Source organism: Mus musculus, chromosome 5, assembly GCF_000001635.26.
Source record: "Mus musculus strain C57BL/6J chromosome 5, GRCm38.p6 C57BL/6J".
Classification (NCBI taxonomy): Eukaryota; Metazoa; Chordata; class Mammalia; order Rodentia; family Muridae; genus Mus; species Mus musculus.
Genome location: NC_000071.6, coordinates 113,125,396 through 113,145,122, shown reverse-complemented (window position 1 = coordinate 113,145,122; position 19,727 = coordinate 113,125,396). Strand labels below are relative to the sequence as shown.

At 53.9% G+C, this 19,727-nt stretch overlaps 1 protein-coding gene and 1 long non-coding RNA gene across 7 annotated transcripts in view; one reads left to right on the top strand and one right to left on the bottom strand.

Moving 5' to 3' along the window:
* Window positions 1-19,727, top strand: part of 2900026A02Rik (RIKEN cDNA 2900026A02 gene) — a 134,970-nt gene that overhangs the window by 76,170 nt on the left and 39,073 nt on the right. The window contains exon 1 of one of the 6 annotated variants that reach the window (NM_001347397.1): window positions 6,538-7,418. The exons of the other annotated variants lie outside the window; for them this stretch is intronic. Coding sequence (NP_001334326.1) covers window positions 7,137-7,418 — 282 coding nt within the window. The 5' untranslated portion in view covers window positions 6,538-7,136. Of the gene's footprint in view, window positions 1-6,537; window positions 7,419-19,727 lie in introns of those variants that run through there. 6 annotated transcript variants of the gene reach the window in all.
* 4833439F03Rik (RIKEN cDNA 4833439F03 gene) lies at window positions 3,999-7,311 on the bottom strand. The gene is made up of 3 exons (NR_166693.1): window positions 7,146-7,311; window positions 6,353-6,783; window positions 3,999-5,771 (listed from the first exon to the last, which is right to left on the bottom strand). It is a non-coding gene; the product is annotated as an RIKEN cDNA 4833439F03 gene (long non-coding RNA).

Genomic DNA, 19,727 nt, shown 5'->3' with positions numbered 1-19,727 from the left:
GGGCTGTCTAGACAACACATCCTGATCTTGGACCAGGAGTGAGGGGGTAGAAGGGTGCCCCAGAAAGAGGGAACAGTGTGGCAGCGGTGTGGAGCAGAAAGGGCCTGGGCAGTTTAGGATGTCCAGGATGGAGACTCATCCAGTCAGTGTCTAGGGCAAGTAGGAAATTTGTCGGTGCCGGGGAAGTCACAGCCCGATAAAGTCTGCGTCACAATCACGTGCTACAGGGAACCAGAGGCACCTGGTAAATTTCCCATGGGGCCCAGGGGATGCATGTGTGGCCTGCCTCTGAGATGATGTCTAGGGTCTCTTGGGGTGGTAGTGGTGTTTGAACAACACAATAGACTTGTTGTTAGGGCTCAGTGGTTAAGAGCACCACCAACTGCTCTTCCAGAGGTCCTGAGTTCAAATCCCAGCAACCACATGGTGGCTCCCAACCATCTGTAATGGGATGTGATGCCCTCTTCTGGTATGTCTGAAGACAGCGACAGTGTACTTAAATACATAAAATAAATAAATCTTAAAAAAAAAAAAAAAGACAATAGACTCAGCAGTCACCATCTCTCTTCAGACGCCCGCCCCCTCCTCCCAGAGGTCAGGCCATATGCTGTGCCAAACTGTCTAGGTTAGCTTAACTTTTTTTTTTCTTTTAAGTAATAAAATTTTTATAGAGAATTCTTGGCATGGTGATTATCTCCCCGTTCTGCGAGAGGGACAACACTGTAAGAAATCACAGAGAAATCACTGTCCTAACCCCCCCTGCTCAACCCGTTTAAAGTGAGTGGGCTTCACACGACACTTTCCGGATTAGGCCTCATGTAGCCCAGGCTGGCCCTCACACTCCCTGTGTAGCCAAGGATGACTCTGAAGGCCCCAGGTCTCAGCATACTGACAAGGACCAGAAGGGACCCTCCTGAGAGAATCACAACGGCCCCTTCACACCCTTGCTTGAGTGAGCAGCTATTGGGCATAAGTGAGCTGGTCTCAGAGGAGACTGCAAGCTATGGGTCAGGCCTGGGGCCACAGAGCTCCGTCAGAGGAGAGTAGACTGGGTTTTCCCCGGCTTTGCCCACCTTCCGTGTGTGCACCTGGGGATTCATCTCCAGGCTGTTAGCTGGAATCGGGTGGGGGGTGGGTACACAGTGTGACCTTGTCAGCAGCTCCTGGCATCTGGGGGAGCCCCAGGAACGCAGAGTCCCACAGAGTGGAAGCCATAGCCATGAAAAGGACTTGGGGGCTGCTCTGACCCTTCTTAGGGTCTGGAGTGATGTAAGTGTGACTTCTGGCTTCTGCGCTGAGGTATTAGGGAAAGACAAGGGAAGTGTCGGAGCCAGAGGAGCCTGAGATCAAATCCCAAGTCTTGCTCACCCACTCAGAGAGGAGTGTGGTTCTGGTGTCCTCTGTACCTCACTGCCCTGCAGGGTCGTGAGGGTGGCCGTGTCGTCAGAGCTCACAGGTGCTCACCCATGCAGTTGTTCCAAGGGTTAAATGAGGTGAGAGGTGTGGGCCGCTCCCAGCCTCGAACACCTTTGAGTGATGGTCTTATTTTACATCATTCTTATCAGCAGAGTAATAGTCCACTTCCTTGGCTTGTTCTCATGACCCAGGACAGTGAGGGGAGAGACCTCCTGGGCAGAGGGGGAAACCACCCTGGGCTGTGAGGACAGAGGGAAGCCAAGGAGGAAGGGAAAAGGTGGCCTTCACTCTGGAAAGGGATCTATGTAGTGTGTCAACCTCCCAGAGTCAAGACTAAACATGGCCACACTTCTGGCCATTTCCCATTTCAGTACCGGAAGGACTCCTATTCATCCATCCAAACCCCTTCCAGATAACCCATCTCCTCATTGCGTTGGGTTTGCCATCTGTTTCTGTCTCCTGGCTCTCAGGTCCCAGGCATCTGTTGGCCTTTCCTTTTTTCACTAGACCAAGGAAAGGTGTATGCGTGATCTGGAAAGGAATGGTGGCACCTGGGCTTGAGCTGGCCTGTGGGGGTGGGGATAGGGGTGGGGGGGAAGGGCTTTCTCCTTCAGCAGTGTAGATTTAGAGAGGCAGGCTGAGCTGCGCAGGGAGCGACCGCAGTTCTGTTCTGTGTCAGCTCAGATGTATATGGAATAACTATTCATTGAATGAAGGAAGGAAGGAATGAGTGAGTGAATGACAAGTTCTTCCCTTTGTGAGACCCGTGGGCTCTCTGTCTCGAGTCACACTGTGGTCAGCATCCTCGGTTCCTTCCAGGGCCCCACAGGTCCCCAGTTTTGCAGATTTCTTATGTAAGGAAGATACAGTTTGCTTTCAGAATGCCTGCGGCGTCCCCAGAGTTTCCTGGAGAGAATAGCATTTGCAGAAACAGCCCTCTGGGGGGGACGCCTGTGCTGCCCCAGATTTAGTAGTGACGCTTTTTATAGCCCCACTCCCAGAGCACGTGGTGACACTGGAAGCCGGAGCAAGCAGCCAGCATCTGGCTCCCGGCTCTCTCCTGCTCTTGTCTCTCCAAAGGAGGCCGAAAGCCAAGATCCACAGCGTTTCCTGCACCATGCTGGCAACTCTATCGCTTACAGCTGTGTGACACTGGACTGGCCATGTCCATCCCTTCTCCCTGCCTCGTGTTATCCATCTGTAAAATGGCATGGAGCTTCTTGCATTGTTGGCAGGAGCAGATGAGGTGTGTGACAGAGACACGGTTCAGTGAGGCAGCATGGTGGTGCATGATATAATTTGATGACGTAATGGCTTAGCACTGTGATGTCACATGGTATTGCATTACAGTGAAATCATCATCCTGTCTGTGACATCACACATGGTGTGTGTGTGTGTGGGGGACAAGGTGTCCTGATGTTTGGCCACAGCTGGTGTTTGGGGGGACAGCGATGACAGGGGTGGGGGAGTGGAGTGCAGTGGGGCTGGTGTTTATGTGCAGAGACGGTGGGGACTCCTGTGCTGGTGGCTAACATGGAGGCCGGGCCATAGACTTGAGCAATGACAGAGTGGGGTACACACAGGTGTCTGGTGAGCTCTGTCCCCAGCATGTCCCCGGGCTGGTCTTCCTGTGGGCAGGGGACCTGGGTTCTGAGTTCTTTGCTGGCTGTTCACTGAGATATATGGTCACCCTTTGTACAGCCCTGAGCCAGACCGTGTTCTGGGGATGGCAAGCTGGACTCATGGGCAAAAAACCAAGTGCACCCTCTAGATGTGGGGACAGACGGGAAGGAGTCAACCAGCCACATGCACAACCAGCAAACACTTGGTGGGTTTCATCTGTGAGAGAAATCAAAGAGGTTTAGTTACTCTCTCAGTGGCTAGTTAAAGCCAGTTGCAGATTGTAACTTGGTTTAGCCAGTCCAGTGCAGGGTAGGAAGCAGGGCAGGAGGCAGGGCATGGCCCATGGGGCCATCACTTAGTACCAGGAAACAAGAAAACAGCTAGTGGTCAGGATAAATAATTCTTTAAATGAGTATATATATATATTTTTAAGTCAAAGCAGAATCCCATGAAGAATACAGACTTAATACTGGAAAGGCAGAGTCGATGTGATAGAGTTCTCCTCCATCCTGGATCCAGACACCCCGCTTTTCCCAGCCCACCTGCCCCTTTTGGCTGAGCACCTGGCTTCTTGTGTCCCACTTGTATATTTTGTGGCAGCTGTGTTTTTAGCATCAGCCCCTGTGTGTTCTTCTTTCTGAGGTGAATTCTCACGTGTGTCTCACATGTGGTATCTGTCGTGAACTGTGGTGTCAACAATCAAGCACTTTCTTGTTTGTTTGTTTTAATGTGTGAGTACACTATAGCGGTGTTCAGACACACCAGAAGAGGGCATCGGATCCCATTACAGATGGTTGTGAGCCACGGTGTAGTTGGTGGGATTTGAACTCGGGACCTCTGGAAGAGCAGTCAGTGCTCTTAACACCTGAGCCATCTCTCCAGCCCCAGTCGAGCACTTCAAGACATTTGAAATGATGCCCGGGACAGCTGTCTTCTTCATAAAAACTGTGTGTCTGAGATTTTTTTTTAAATAAAGATTTATTTGTTATGTATACAACATTCTACCCGCATGTTCACCTGCAGGCCTGAAGAGGGCAGCAGATTCCATTACAGATGGTTGTGAGCCCCCATGTGGTTGCTGGGAACTGAACTTAGGACCTCTGAAAGAACAGCTAGTGCTCCTAACCTCTGAGCCATCTCTCCAGCCCCATCTGAGGTGTTTTCAAAGCCGATGACACCTGTGCATCCCAACCTGGTCCCCAGCTTCAGTGTGTCTATCCATCCCAAAGGGGCAGTGTTTCATCTGGGGTGTTTGGCTTCTCTTAGAAATATTACAGGTGCTGCACCCCTCTTGAAGCCATTCAGTGGGAGCTACGATCACTTTAGATGTGTCTCGTGCCTCTCACGGCCCCCCCTCCCCTCCGAAGGATAGAATGATCCCCATCTCTGTGTCCAGATAGCCTGTCACACTTGGGTCCCCCTCTCGTTCTCGAAATGTTCCTGGGGTGGCTTTTCTGGGGCCAGATTGGGAAGGGCCTGTCTATCCTTTCCTGTCTTCTGTCTGTCCCTGGTTACCTGGGAAGTCTATGAAGTGACCGGAGCCTGGAGTTTGCTGTGAATTCCTTGTAGAACCCAGAAACCCCGGCTGTGACTGTGGGTGTAGCCCCCTTTGGAGGCTAGGGAAGGAGCCAGGCTCAGGTGGAGAAGGGGATTGGCCTTCCCCTGGCATGTTTCCTCATCTGCAGAGGTGCAGGCTGGGGTGACATCTCACCTGCTGGGCACACAGTCTGACCTCTCTCACCTGCTGGGCACACAGCCTGACCTCAGTCAGGGGCCCTCCTTCCATTGTAAGCCATCCTGTCCTCATCCCTACAGTTCCCTATGAACCTGGCTCACCTCAGGACCTTTGCACATATTATGATCAGGAGACTGAGGGCAGCTTGGCTGAGTGAGTTTTTGTCTCCCAGTGACTCTAGTCGGGAAGCTGGCCATGGTTCCTGTCCTCTGGATCTGACCGGAGGCAGGTACCTGCCTTCGTCCAGTAGCCAGCCATGGTGCTGGGTTCTAGCTGGAACTCTAGTCTCTTCTCTGTGGGTTTCTCCTCCAGAGCATCCACCATGGCTGCCCCTTACATGCCCTAGAGTCATCCTCACTGTGGCGCTTGGGGACCAACCCTGATGCATTGTGGGAGGGGTAGTGGGGACCCTGGGGGCCTCTGGGAGGCAGGCCACCACACACAGCCTCAGCTCTCTGGGCCTCAGTCTCCCTTTTTAGCAAATGGGATCCTTTGAGCATTTATCAGGCTCAGGTGGCATCAGTCAGCAGCTGTGTTGCATCCCTCTGACCCTCCACAGCACAGGGCCATGAGCTGGGCCAGAGGAGGTGCTCACTCTTACCGGAGATGCCTGGACCACCGGGGGTGGGGAGTTGGGGGGTTGGAATGAGGAGGAGGAAGAGGAGGCTGTAGGTAGCCTGCACACACTGTCTGTCACAGGGTGGGCCTTCAAGATACTTACTTTGGCAAGTCTGGTGTCTAGAGAGCAAATATTGACTCAGGACAGAGAGGTGAGGGGGCGGTGCATCGATCATACCAGGTGGTTGGGCAGATGTGGATTTCAACCTTGGATTTGGCCTGGCATTTTGAAAAGTCAATATTTTTTTAAGGCCTGCCAGTGGGCGAGGTGTGGGGGGGGGTCAGACGTGCTTGCAACCATGGGGAGGGGGCCATTTCCAAGAGCACCTTGGTCGTGCTCTTGCTGTGTGACCTTCGACATGTGAATCCACCTCTTCACCTGTGGAAGGAACAGAGATGGGGAATAGAGCCTGGCTGGAAGGTCCAGAGTCCCACTGTGCTGATGCCCCTCCCTGTCCAGTGTGTACCCTCTTCTCTCTTATCAGCCCCCACAAGCTCCAGCCCTTAAGGGTTAAGCACAGTGAGCTCATGTGATACTCGTTCATATGAATCATCCTTATGGCTCCTTGTGCCCAGCCTAGGAAAGGGGGCAGATGCTGTGCCCCCAAGTTGCCATGGCAACCCTGCTTGTACCAAAATGCAGGCACCTCAGCCCCAGACCCACCCTTGAGGGAAGCTCAGGGCAGGTCACCTGCGTCCTCCATCCTCGAGGAGAGGCAGCAGGGACTGCTGAGCGGATAAGAGGGGGAAGGAGCTTGGTGGGGGAGGCTTAGCTGCTTAGCTCCGCAAGGAGATGGAAGCCGAAGGGCGCTGCCGCTGCCGGGAGAGGGAGACAGACTGACAGCCAGCCACAGGTCCTCAGACTTCACCTGAAGCCCTGGAGGCTCGTGCGGCAGCGGCCCCTCCACCTCCCCGGGGCAGCCGCCTCCCACGTACATGCCCCCACACGCGCGCACTCACCCGCGTTCCTGCACGGTGCTGCCTGGGGTGGGTAAGCAGTCTGGCACATGAAGTCCCCGAGGGACAGCGAGCGAGCGAGTTGAGACTTAGGGGGAGAAAAAAAAACAAAACAAAAAAAAAAAAACTGGGGCTGACGCCAGCTCCCTGGGCGGCCACCTCCCGAGGCCCCTCCTGCATTCCTGGGCTGTGCACCCCTCGCCAAGACAGGGGGCTGATGTCATTCCGGGCTGCCGGGCCAGGGGACCCGGGCTGGGTGGCTGCCTCTCCGGAAGTGAGCGCGCTGCCTGCTGGGCGGCAGGTTCAGTCGGCTTCGGGTTTGGAGTCTCCAGCCTGAGGACTGGAGATCTGCCTAGTTCAGACGAGAAGAGCCTGGAGAGAGAGCTGGCCGGCGGCGGTGGGCGGTGGCTCCCAGGTGTGCATGGGAGTTCTCCCTGCATGGACGGAGGAAGTGAGTTGGGGGTGCCAGCCCCCTCGCCCAGTTCTTCACAGCCACCTGCCCCTTGACTTCATCAGGGTTGGCCCCAGGGACTAGAACTGGACGACCTGGTTGGTTGACTCTAGGCTCCTGCTGGTGACCCCCTGCTGACCCGTCCCGTCCCTGTTTCGTGACCCGCACGGATGCCTGTCGGGCGATGTTTACTTTACTTGCGCTGATGTTCTCTGCCGGGCTTCCCATCGGAGCCCAGAACTTCTCCCCAAGGACGGTCACCGACAGAAGGACCAGGACCCTGGCAGTGTCGGCCTCCTAACTGCCTCCGCCTGCCCCCTCCTCCAGGCTGGCCCTATGGAGTACCTGGGCGACAAGCTTTCAGTGGCCCAGACACACATGACTCAGTGGGTTGGCACGGTGAGGCGGTCCTTCCAGGAGGCTCTGCACTTGGTGACGGCCACGGTGGGCACCGAGCGGAGCGGGGAGTCCGCCGCTCGCACCCCGTTCAAGCGCACCTCCTCCTTCAGACACCTGGCCTCTCGGAGCCGAGAGTCCTTCCGCCGCTTCTCCGCACGCAGCCAACAGAGGTTCTCATCCCTCCGGAAGAGACAGCCAGACTCTGAGGCCCCTGATCTTGTAAGCTTGGGGATAGATGTGTGTGGTTTAAAATAGCAGGGCAACCCTGGGAAGGTCCCTTCCCTCGGACTCCTGAGAGGGGGCCAACTCGTAGAAGCCTCAGGGGAGGACTTTTCCTATCAGTGATGATGGCCTTGGGATACTGAGGGGGATGTAGGCTGGGTTGGCTGCTCTGCAGGTGCAGCACCCACTGCTTGAAGCTGGTGGGGAACGGACTCCGGGCTCCTTGTCTGTGAGCAGGGCTGTGTGGGGGTTGGGGGGGCACTGCTGTCCCCACGGCATGCCGGCATCTCTATTTTTAGGGAAGCTTACTTGACACCTGCTCTATCTCCTCTTGCCCTCCCAGGGTGACCAAGTGGTCTCATTGCCTGTGTGCTGATTTAAGGCGGTTGCCTGGTTGCCACTGTTCAAAAGTGAGACACTGAGTGACTTCCGAGGGGAGGAGCTGTAGGGGACTGGGTGGAAGGTGATGGCAGGTCCTGCCAGCCTGGGAGCTTGGACTTGTGTGAAGAGCCCGGCCATTGTGGAGCGCCCAGGCCCAGCTATTGGGTTCTATGCTGTGAGACCAGGGTAATCATAGCCAGTGAGTGTAATCTGGAGTGATATGAGGCGGGTCTGGAGACAGAACGGTGACCTCGTGGGCATGCGCAGCAAGGTGCGGGAAGTCTGGCTGGGAGAGAGAAGCAGGAAGAACACTTCCCTGCCCAACTCTTGGCAGATGGTTTCTGGGACCTCTAATGACTTCGGGGACACTAACGTCACCAACCAGAACGAAGCTTAGTTGCAGTGCCCAATGTCTTCAGATAGCTGGCCTCTGCCCTGGGCTGAGTTGTCCCAGTTTTCAGGGGCGTTCGAGGCCAGACATGGGTTCAGTTATCCCTTTTTGTCCCCAGAGCCAGTGTGGTTATGAGACAGTGTTGGGCAGGGGAATGCAGCTGTCCGCAGAGACCAGGGGACTCAGCAGGGCGCACACAGCCACTGAGCCACTAGGCAGGGGCTCACCCAGGCCAGAAGCCATGCTGTGAGGCTGATCAGGGGTGACTCCTTGTGTGGGAGTCTGCACTCCTTTGGGTCTTGAGTGCTCGCCCATTCTCCGCGAAGGAAGAGCTCGTTCTGTGTCAGCTTGTCTGTCTCCTCCTGCCCCGTTCCCCAGAATCCTCTCCAGGAACACTAGCTCTGTTCCCTGACCTCTGCCCTAGCTCTTCTTGGGCTGTGTGACTTTGGATGCTGCCCTAAGTCTCTGTGCCTCTGTGCATGTGGAGTGTGCTCGCAGTGACAGGCCAGCCACCCAGGTGGCGAGTGGGTGAACATAAATACACCCAGAAGTAGTGTGGATTTCCAGGTCTTCCCACTCCTGCTTGGCCTCTCTCTGGGGTGGGCAGAGCTGGCATTGGCTCAATCCATTCTTAAGTCTCAGTTTCCTCCTCTGTCCAGTGAGGGCACCATGTGCTTGTTCTGAGATGCTGTCAGCACCATGCTGGCACATAGTAAGTAAATACTTGTAAGTCTGTCAGGTGCTAAGATATCCTACTGTGTGTGGTGGGGGACTTGCGTCTTGCTGCAAATCCACCTGGGTGAGATTGGATAGCAGCCTGCCTCTTCCCAGGAGTGTTACTTTGAGTGGATCAGCGGCCTCTGTCCTTTCTGTGCCTTCACTTTCCCCTCTGTGGAATGGAATGATTGGCAGACAAGGAGCACCCCCAAGTGGTGTGTGTAATACCTGGGTTCTGTATGGCCCCTGTGCGTGGCAGCCAAGCCCTCTCTCCCAAACCGTGCCTTCAGAGGTTCCCAACGAAGTGGGGAGTCCGCACACACCCCCTTTCACTCTGAACTTAAATGTTTGTCTTATGGGTGGGAGCTTCCTAAGGCAGGCAGGGGCGTGGGGCTGTAGGCAATCTTACCCCTCATCCAGAAAGGGGCCCCGGGCTGTGTCTAGAGGAGGATTTGTGGCAGCCTGGCTGGAAAGATCTCAAGCCAGCCTTGAAGTCATTGGCTGACGGCGGCCTCTAGCTGTCCCAGATAAGAAAGAAGGAAAATAAAACGGTGCTTAGTCCAGGACCCGGGAGGCAGGAAGGGTCACGGTGCAGAGAAAGGCTGGGTGTGTTAGAGGCCTAGAGACCTGGGTGGGAGGGACAGAATGGGGACTTGGGGGCACAAAAGTACACGGAGGTGTCTGGCTCAGGAGGCCTGGGCGTGAGGAAGAGCGAGAAGTGTGTATGTGTGTGTCTGCATATGTGTGTGTCTCTCTGTGTGTGTCACTGTGTGCAAATGTGAGTGTGTGTCTATCTGTGTATGTGTCTCTGTGTGTGTGTGTCTGTATGACTGTATGTATGTGCCTGCGAGTTGTGTTTGTGTATTTGTATCTCTGTGTTTTCATGTGTGTGTATATCTCTGTGTGTGTGAGTCTGTATGAGTGTGTATGTGTGTCTATGTGCATGTGTCTCTGTGTGTATGTATGTGTGTCTTGAGTGTGTATGTGTTTGTATCTCACTGTGTGCATGTGTGTATGTGTATGTGAGTGTCTGTGTGTGTCTGAGTGTGTGTCTGTGTATGTCTATGTGAGCATCTTGAGTGTGTGTGAATGTCTGCGTGTGTGTTCATGTGGTTGAGTGTATGTGAAAGTGTGTCTGTGTGTGTGTATGTGTCTGTATGTGAGAGTATATGCATGTGTATCTTTCTATGTGTATGTATCTGTGTGTATGTGAGAGGGAAAGTGTGTGTGTGTGTGTGTGTGTGTGTGTGTGTAGGAAGGCTGGCTAAGTGGCCTTAGCCAAGTCCTATCAACCCTTCCTGCCTTACTGGTCCCAACTGTGAACTGGGCTCCCTGGGACTTGTCTGGTAGGTGATTCCAGCCCACCTCCTGTTTTAAGAATCCCTGCTGTAAGCACCATCACTTCCTAGCTATGAGGATGTGTTCTGGACCCCTCATGGGTACCAAAACCTGAGATGCTCAGATCCATATGGAGGCTGGCACAGCATTTGTGCCTCATGTACACACTCTGTCAGCTCTAGGTGGATGCAGGCTCCAATAGGACGGACACACATGTATCCCGGGGCCACTGTCCTGCTAGCCCAGAAGGCCCTTCCTTCCCTGTCCACTGCAGTCCGTCCAGCGGATCTAGGGCAAGGTCATCCCCCTGCCTCAGGAAGGTGTGACTTCTCGCCCCGTGTTCTGGCTCCGTTTCCCTTCCACCCCCCAGTCCTCGCCTCTGCCCTGGGGTAAACTGAGGCCCAAGGAGAATGAGTGACTGGGCCTTAGGACACAGGAAGTCTGGCGTCCTGTCCTGTGCGAGTCAGGCAATGGGGAGAGAGCATATCCTGTTCCTGGCCATCCCTGTCACCCGAGTGCTCTCTTGTAGCTCAGGGCTACCAGAACCAGGTATAGGAAGCAAGCAGGCCACAAGTGACCGGGCTCTCAGCGCTCGGGGGCAGCAGGAGCAGTTGAGGAAGTCACAAGGTGATGCTAAGCCCACCAAAGAAGGCCTGAATAGAGAACATTGAAAGGCTTGGCGGAGGCTGGTGTGCAAGAAGAACCCAAGGCCAAGGTGGCTGGCTCAGTGAGTGGGACAGGATAGTCTGGGTGACAGGGCCTGGCTATGCAGGGCTGAGAACACGGGTAAGAGCATTGAGTTTGGGACCAGGAAGTGCTGTCATCATTGTGGGCCTCTGCGGAATGCTGGGTGAGGACAGAATTATTTTATTGAGCACCTACTGTGTTCCTAACATGGTTGTCACATCTTTTGTGTACCAGATACAGATTCATTGCATCTCCTAAGCACCTACTATGTGCCTACTCCTACTGTGTACCAGGTACAGATGCATCACATACCCTAAGCACCTACTGTGTGCCTTCTGCGTACCAGGTACAGATGCATCACATACCCTAAGCACCTACTGTGTGCCTTCTGTATACCAGGTACAGATGCATCACATAACCTAAGCACCTACTGTGTGCCCTCTGCGTACCAGGCACAGATGTATTGCATCTCCCAAGCACCTACTATGTACCTGTCACTGTTTCTGCATTTCTCCTGGATGCTGGCCCTGAGGAGAGTTCAGCCACACAGCCCCTCTTCCCTCTCCCAGAGCCCTCCCACCCCCCAGGTATCCAGGCTTCCAGCTGCACCCCAGGCCTGGCATGATGTCACTTGTCCATGCGGGCGGGCAGGACAGACAGTTTTCTTCTGGTGAGGCCCCTCCCAAGCTCAGGTCTCTTTTCACCGTCCTGGCGGAGGAATGATGTCACTTCATAGAGAACAATGGTCCCTTTATGGTCCCCAGAGGGGCCCAAGGCTGGGTCGCAGAGCAGGTGCCTCTGGAGTTACAGGCAGGGTAGGGACAAAGGACTTGGCTGCTCCCCAGGGAGCCACTGGGCTCCTGCTGATCCCCCTGCCCCCAAAGCGGGGCGTGTTCGTTTTCCATGTGGAAAATACAGGAACATGGGAAAACAAAACACGGCTCACACGGCTCACACGCTCTCCCAGGGTTGAAATCCACTTGGCATCTGAGCTGCTTCCTTCCCCTCTCTCTTCCTCTCCCAAACAAACCTCTAGCCTCTGTCTCCTCTCAGAGAAATGGACAGGGCAGTGGAAGCAGCTCTATGGAGCACTATCAGGCCCCTGGTGCCATGGTGCCCTGCTGTGTTCGTGAGTTCCAGTCCTCTGCTCTCTGTCTGGACACTTGGCGTCTATGGGATGAAGCCTCCCTCTGCAGCCGCTCTGGCCTTTGTCCGAGGCCCCTGGGCTCTCGCTTCCTCTCCCCTGCAGCAGCTCCACAGATGAGATGTTTTGTACAAAGGCCTGTTGCTTCCTCCACGGGAAACTAGTCATGTCAGACAGGAAGCCCGGAATGTTCATGTCGCTGCCACCGGGAGCCTTGTGTTGGGGCAGCGTGAGGAAGCCATGGGACTGGCTGGCTTGCACTAGGTTACCTCAGTGCTGTGCGGGCCTCGGTCTGAAGCGCTGCTTGTTCCTGTGGTGGAAACACTGAGGTGTCCTCAGACGCAAGCCCTCAAGCCACAGCTGCTTGGTGCTGCTGGCTGGGGAAATGTTCTGGTCTGTGGTGTTTTCACTGTACACACATAGACATAAATAATCACAAGGTGATAGGTTTTCAGCCATGGTGTCTCGCTCTTTTAATCCTGCTACTAAGGAGGTGGATCCAGGAGTTCAGACTTAACCTCGGCTACATGGGGAGCTCAGGGCTAACCTGGGCTATGTAACACTCAGCTTCAAAAAGCCAAAAACAAAGGCTAGGATTTCAGCAGTTGGGGAAATGCTGGCCTACTGTGTACAAAGCCATGAGTTTATTCCCCAGCACTGAACAGTGGTGGTGCTGCAGTGTAGATCTGTCATTAGGGCTCTCGCTGGGCAAAGCCTCAGCAACATTGTTGTGCCACTGTCTGGAACAAGAGTAAGCCATTACCTTCTCTAGTAACATAACTCAATTGTAAGTTTCTAATCTGATTTTTAGCAGTGGTGCAGGTAGGGCTTGAGCCTGGACTCATGTGTCTGAGCCCTTGGTACCCAGCCGGTGGCGCAGTTTTGGAAGGTTGTGGAACCTTTAAGGCTGGCAGAGCTATGCCCCTTGGGACAGGCACTTGAAGGTGACATGGCCTGAGCTGTCTGTTCCCTGAGTGTGAGATGTGAGCCACTTTGGCCCCCCAACCCTCCCGCCATGACAGTCTGAAAGTGAGTTGTGACAGGGCCTCTCAGAGGTCCCCCTCAGGTAGCACACTGTTCAGTCCCTGGCTCCTAGGATGCCCCCAGCCACCTCTGGGGTGGGGACTTAGGGGCTGGGAGTTGAATCCTGGTTCAGTCCCACTCTGAGGAGGTGGGTACATTTTGTGGTTTCTCTATGCCTCCATCTCCCTACTCTGAAGCTGTGGTAGAGATGACTTACATGCAGTTAGCTATGCACGAGGGATGCATGGTGCAGTGTCCTCCACATAGTTGGACTTCCAGAACCTTCCTGTCATGGCTGGCGCTGCCACGTTGTCACAGAGCAGCCAGACACTGGCAGGTGCCTGTGCCCACACTTACTGGTGTCCTGCAACACCCGTGTTGAGGCTGAGGTGAGCTCTTCTGCAGATGCCAGGGCTCCCTCTCCCCCTCCTCCTCTGTCTTGGAGCAGTTAGTTTGTACAAATGGCTGCCATACTCAGAGGATCTCAGAGCAACCTTGTAGAGAGGCTCACAGGGCAGGGATTGGAAGCCTCATGTCACCAGTCACTGAGGAACTGGCTCTTCAAGGCTGGTTCACCTGAAAGCAAGTCCCCAGACTGCAGGTGCGACTTGGAGTTGGCCAACATCTGGCCTCCAACCTCATGAGAGACCCTGAGGTAGACATTCATCAAATGCCGTCCTTGATCGATAGCTCTGGAAACCAGCATGGGCACGAACCGTTGTCAAGGCTATTCGTTATGCAACACAAGGTGACAGATACATACTTCTCACTGAGACCCTCGGGGATAGTAGAGTGACCTACCCATGATCCCTTTTAGTGTATGCCTTTTTTATCTCTTGGGGTTCTTGCCTATGAAGGAGGCTGTGGTCGAAGCCAGCCATCTCTTTAGGGGTTAGCGGTAACCTGCTATGTGGGGCTGGAGTGCATCGCTTATATCCAGTTGTATCCAAAGTGCTCAGCTTCCTATTTAGATCCTGCCTCACCGTGAAGGCATTGTGACCTCCACACACAGTGGCTTCTCCCCAGGCAAGGACTCCTGTCCCACTGCCCTGCCCCAGGAAAGGAAGACCCTGCAGCAGATGTTTACAAAGAACTGAAGGTGGTGAAGGCTGTGCTGGGGTGGGGCTCAGTGGTGTGAGTGCTTGCCTAGACGAGCTCCAAGACCTGAGTTTGATCCCTAATACTGTACAGACTGAGTGAATGTGGTATCACACGCCCGTGATCCCAGCACTTATGTGGGAGAGAGGAAGCTGAAGGGCCAGGAGTTCAGGGCCATTCTTGGCTATAATGAATTGGGGCTAACCTGGGCTAACTGAGGGAATCCTCTGGGTCCCCCACAATATAGAAAGGGAAAAAAAGACAGTTTCTGAAGTTGTTTCTTCTTCTTCTTCTTCTTCTTCTTCTTCTTCTTCTTCTTCTTCTTCTTCTTCTTCTTCTTCTTCTTCTTCTTCTTCTTCTTCTTCTTCCTCCTCCTCCTCCTCCTCTTCCTCCTCCTCTTCCTCTTCCTCCTCCTCTTCCTCTTCCTCCTCCTCCTCCTTCTCCTCCTCCTCTTCTTCCTCCTCTTCCTCCTCTTCTTTCTTCTCTTCTTCCTCCTCTTCCTCTTCTTCCATTTACTTTATAAACACTGATCTGGTGTTTCCTGCTAACCTTACTTGGTTGAGAGAAAATGGGGAACAAATTGAGCTAATTAAATTGGATGCAGGGCCTGGTTTTCCCTTCCCTCAGTGTTCTGAGTTCAAAACCTGGCTTGGTTGCTAACTACGGGGCTTGAGACCATCAGTCACTGTCCTTGGGAGGTGCTTAGCACAGCTTGGTGGATGGTGGTGCTGCCCAGTGTCCCCACCAGCATCCTGCAGGAGTCCTCTTGCTTCATGTGGGGCCACAGTGAGAGGCAGCGGGACTTAGGACATAGGACACAGAGTGTGACATCTCAGTGCTGAGTCTTTCAGCTGGCTCAGTGTCTCTCCAAGGTTACCTTGCAGGCAGCCTCTGAGGCTGGGCTACTATGAGCCCTGTCTAAGAGGTGGAGCCAAAGACTGAGGTCATCTAACCCGGTAAGGGGACATCTTGACTCATGGTGTCTCAGCCAACCATGGCCTAAGCAGGTGACCGTATACCTTGCAGTGGCCCTTTGAGATGGTGTCTTAGCTCTCAAAGCTGTGACAATACTGGACAAAAAGGACTTACAGAAGTGTCCTTTGGGCTTACAGTCTGAGCTGGTCACACGCCCTCACAGTCAGGGAGCTGGGATGATCTGGTTCTTGATGAGTTTTCTCCCCTGTGCCCCTCCTGGAACGATGGGGTGTACCACCCACAGTTGAGGTGGGTCTTCCCACGTCTGCTAATCCAGCCCCGAAGCCCCCCTCACAGACATACCCTGAAACGTGTCACCAGGGTAACACTGGGTTCTTTCACTCTGTTGACCATCACAGGTGGGTGAGAATCTTGCTGGCCTTGTTTTATAAATTATTAATTCAGGACCCAGAAGGGACAACTCCACAGCCGTGTAGCTCATAGTCTGTCAGCGCAGGCTCATCCCTTCTCTGGCGGCCTGGGTGGATCAAGGGTCCTTTCCCCACAGGCTGCAGGCTGCCCAGGTTTGACACTGGGGCTAGATGATTCTAATCTTGGAAGATGCCCTACATGTTGTACACTGCGTGCTGGTCATGATTTTGGATACTGGTGGCAGATCTCCCTAAGGCTCTCTCTAGCCTAGGCTGGCCTTGACCTCACAGTAAACCTTCTGCCCCAGCTTCCCGAGTCTTGGGATCTACGGTGTACAGCACCGTGCCCAGTTCTCACTCACTCACTCACTCCCAGTTTTGAGAGCCACAGATGTTCCCAGACATCAAACTGAGAAGATAAAAATGACCTCGTCCGAGGACCATCATGGTGGGCCTGCAGAGTCCCAAGGAGGAGCTGGCAGGTGAGAGGGTTCCACTCCGTGCTGGGTCCTGGCTGGCTGTGTGGCTTCGGTTTACTGACCCTGGGCAGAGCCATACCCTTTGCTGTGGAACATCCTGAGTTTTAGCTAAAGAACTCAATTCCTGCAGAGCCATGATGTCCAACCTAGAGCATATCAGGATAATGACATGTTGGTTCCAGAGCCCAGAGAGAGCAGGGGACTTGGCCTAAGTCACACAGCAAGGAGTGGGGCTTTTATCACTATTCACTTTACAAGTCACTGTCATGTCACACACGAGGTTGACAAACCCATCTGTGCTCTCTCTCTCTCTCTCTCTCTCTCTCTCTCTCTCTCTCTCTCTCTCTCCCCCACACACACACACAGCAAATGCCTTTCACAGTCTGTGAGCCCCCCCACTTTGGGTTGTGGGGCTTCACATGCAAGTACTTGCTTGATGCCAGAGTGAGTAACTCCCTGGCAGTTCCTGCCTCATCTCTCAGCAGCTCTTCCGCAAGGCCTCCAGGGCACACCTGCAATTCCACATCTGCTCAGTGAGTAGCCGAGAGAGCCTGTTCTTTATGTCAAGGTATTTGCCTTTTGCTCTGAAGAGAGAATTGGGTGGGTACAGGCACCGTGTGAGGCAGCTGTTCTCTCCACCCTCAGCAGATATATATATATATATATATATGGGGGGGGGTGCGCAGGAACCAAGAAGGTCCTGGAACCTCTGGTGCTGGGTTTGAAGAGCCGCCCACATTGTGTTGCATAAATGGCTTTATTACCCATCAATGTTCCAAGCCCCAGAGGCCAGAATAAACACTGCCCAGGGCAGGAGCTTGGCCAGGAGTTCTTCCAGGATGGACTTGGGGGATCTCCATGGTCAAGGCTAGCTAGCCACTGCAGTGCAGGGACCCTCCCTGGAGCTCCTGCTTGGGCAGCCCTGTAGTCATCTCTGTGAGGGGCTGCTGAGGAAAGGGCATTCACTGCCTCGGGGAAGCCCTGAGAAGAGTTGCTCAGTGGAGCCATCTTGACTCCACCTCTCTCCCAGCCTGAGTGCTGGCTCTGGGGTTCATTTTCCCACCTGTAACTGGACACTCTGAGGTGACCGTTAGAGACTCCTCAGTGAGCCAGCTCAGAGTCTGAGCTTTGCTTATCTGTGAGCAGGAGCCAGATTACTGAGCGAGCCTCAGTTTTTCCATCTGTAAAGGGAACCTTGGTTCCAAGTGGTGGAGAGTTTGAGCTACCAGCATAGACCTGGATGGAGTGTGTGAGTTCTCAGAACCAGGGGTTTTCCCACAGGGCTACACCTACCCTGCCCTTCCTCCTCCCCCCTTCCCCCTGGAACTGGTACTCTTCCCTTCTTCTAAGCATTTACAGGGCACACCCCCCCACACACACACACACAACAACACACAGGCTCTGCTTGCATTTCAAGGCTCACCTTACTTAAAGAGTACTGTCTGACCAGAAGAATGAGACGCCTCTCAGGGTCAGGAGAAAGATGAAAAGGGACCCAGACAGCATTGTCACAGGGCCAGTGTCCCCACCCACCACCTGTTCACTCGGGTTCCCCCCCACCCCACCCCCATTCCTCCCTAGCAGTCTTAACCCGGTTAAGTGTGTTTGCAGGTTTGCAGGGCTCATTCAGCTATGGCTAAGGAGGAAGGGCAGTGGGGCCGTTAAACCTGAGACCTGGCTTCAGTTTCAGCAGAGTGGAGGCAGATGTGTCCCAGCCCATCCTGGAGTCTTTTCTGTGCTCAGTAGATACAAGCCATCTGGGGACAGATGGGACTGGGCAGGGCCTCTTAGAGCCCCACAGAATGAGTCTCCTCGTTTGGTGTAATGTATAGTCCAGGGATTTTCCCATACCTCAGCCAGCAGTGAAACCTGGAGCCCTTCTGGGCCCCACCAAATGGGTGATGAGTTGTCTCACTGTCGAGGTAGAGACTGGAAAGGAAACGACAGACTGGCCTGGATTGGAGTCCTAATCTACCACTCCCTGTGTCAGACCATGGCCTTGACGTCTTGTAACTGTGATGCCCTTGGCTCCAAAGTGGGCTGAAAGTGCACCTGAGGGCTGGAGAGATGGCTCAGCGGTTAAGAGCACTGACTGCCCTTCCAGAGGTCCTGAGTTCAAATCCCAGCAACCACATGGTGACATAGCAAGCGGGTGACGGCCACTTGAGCATTCCCCTCATGGAATAGCGTTGTGGAGCTCTCTCAACTCTCCAGTGTTTGTGGAGTACTTACTGTGTGCTGTGTGAAGTACTTACTGTGTGCCATGTGAAGTACTGTGTGCTGTGTGACGTACTTACTGTGTGCCGTGTGGTTTGAGGAGCTCCATCAGGGAAAGGGGCTGATCACAGCCCTCACAGATGATGCTGCCATCCCCGGCACAAACAGCTCCTCGAGAACAGATTGGAGCCGGATGAACAAATGGGGGACACGATGGCCTTACGCCTGTTCTGACTACAGATGCTCCCACACCCTCTCCCAGTTCTGCCTAGCGATGCTTTTGCTTATTTCTTCAAGATGATGTGCAACTCGTTATGTAGACCGGGCTAGTCTCAAACTTGTGGCTAGCTATCCTCCTGCCTCTGCCGCCGAAGTGTGCTGGGAAGACAGGTGCTCATCACCATGCCTGGCTTTCTACTGTTCTCCTTAGAGCACAGAGCAACACTTTCCCTAAGTATTAGCCACTCCTGTTTCATCACATGGAAAACTTTGGCGAATGAATGAATGGGTGAATGGATGAATGGGTGAATGAATGAGTGAGTGAATGAATGAATGAATGAGTGAATGAATGAATGAATGAATGAAATCTCAGACCATCAGGTGAAGGACCAGGACTCTGAGCCGTGCTTTCTTCCCTGGGAGTGTTGGTTAGAGAGGTAGAATGTGGTTGAGAAGATGCTGAGGTCAGCTTGATTGGATTAAGAACAGTGGGGGGTCCTTAGTGATGTGCATACCCCAGGGGGCATGTAGGAGGTGAGATCTGCCCTGAGTGTGTGTGTATGTGTGTGTGTGTGTGGTACCTTGGGGGGGGGTCGCGGAGTGCTGAGCCCTAGACTGGGAAAAGGGGAGGAGAATGAGAGCTGCAAGATAAGCAGACAACTGTCCGCCCTCACTCTTAGGCCTCCGCCATTGAGCTGCCTTACCCTCCCCCATCAGACTGTATCCCATGAACTGTGAGCCAAGATGGCCCTGTACTGGCCTGAAGTTTTTCTCCTCCAGTATCTGGGCACGGCAGAGGGTTAACGGATACACTCGGCGTGTTGCAGCCAAGCTGGCGACTGCCCCCACCCCCATACCACCACCACCACTCGGGTTTTCCCTGGGTTCTTCTTTCTGAACTGATGAGTGTGTTGCCAAAGGAAGGTTTCAGATTTCTTGGGAAATGATTTAAATTCAGGCCTCTGCTCCCTTCTGTGGCTCACGCATGCGTGGACTCTGGACCAGGGCGTGATGTGCCGTGGAGTTCTTAAACTGGAACATGACCGAACCCTTCTGATCTTTGAGAGAACCAAAAGACAGTGGGTTGGGTATCCTTAGTGGCCAGTGCCTTTGGGTTGGTGACTTTATAGTTTATTTTTACAGCACTGTCTGGGGCCGATAGCCTCCTGTGCACTGGGCCAGTACCCTAAGCTGAGCCTCACTGTCAGGCCCTCTGATTTTTTTTTTAAGCTGAATTTTTGAGAGGCTATGATCTGTATCACCAGG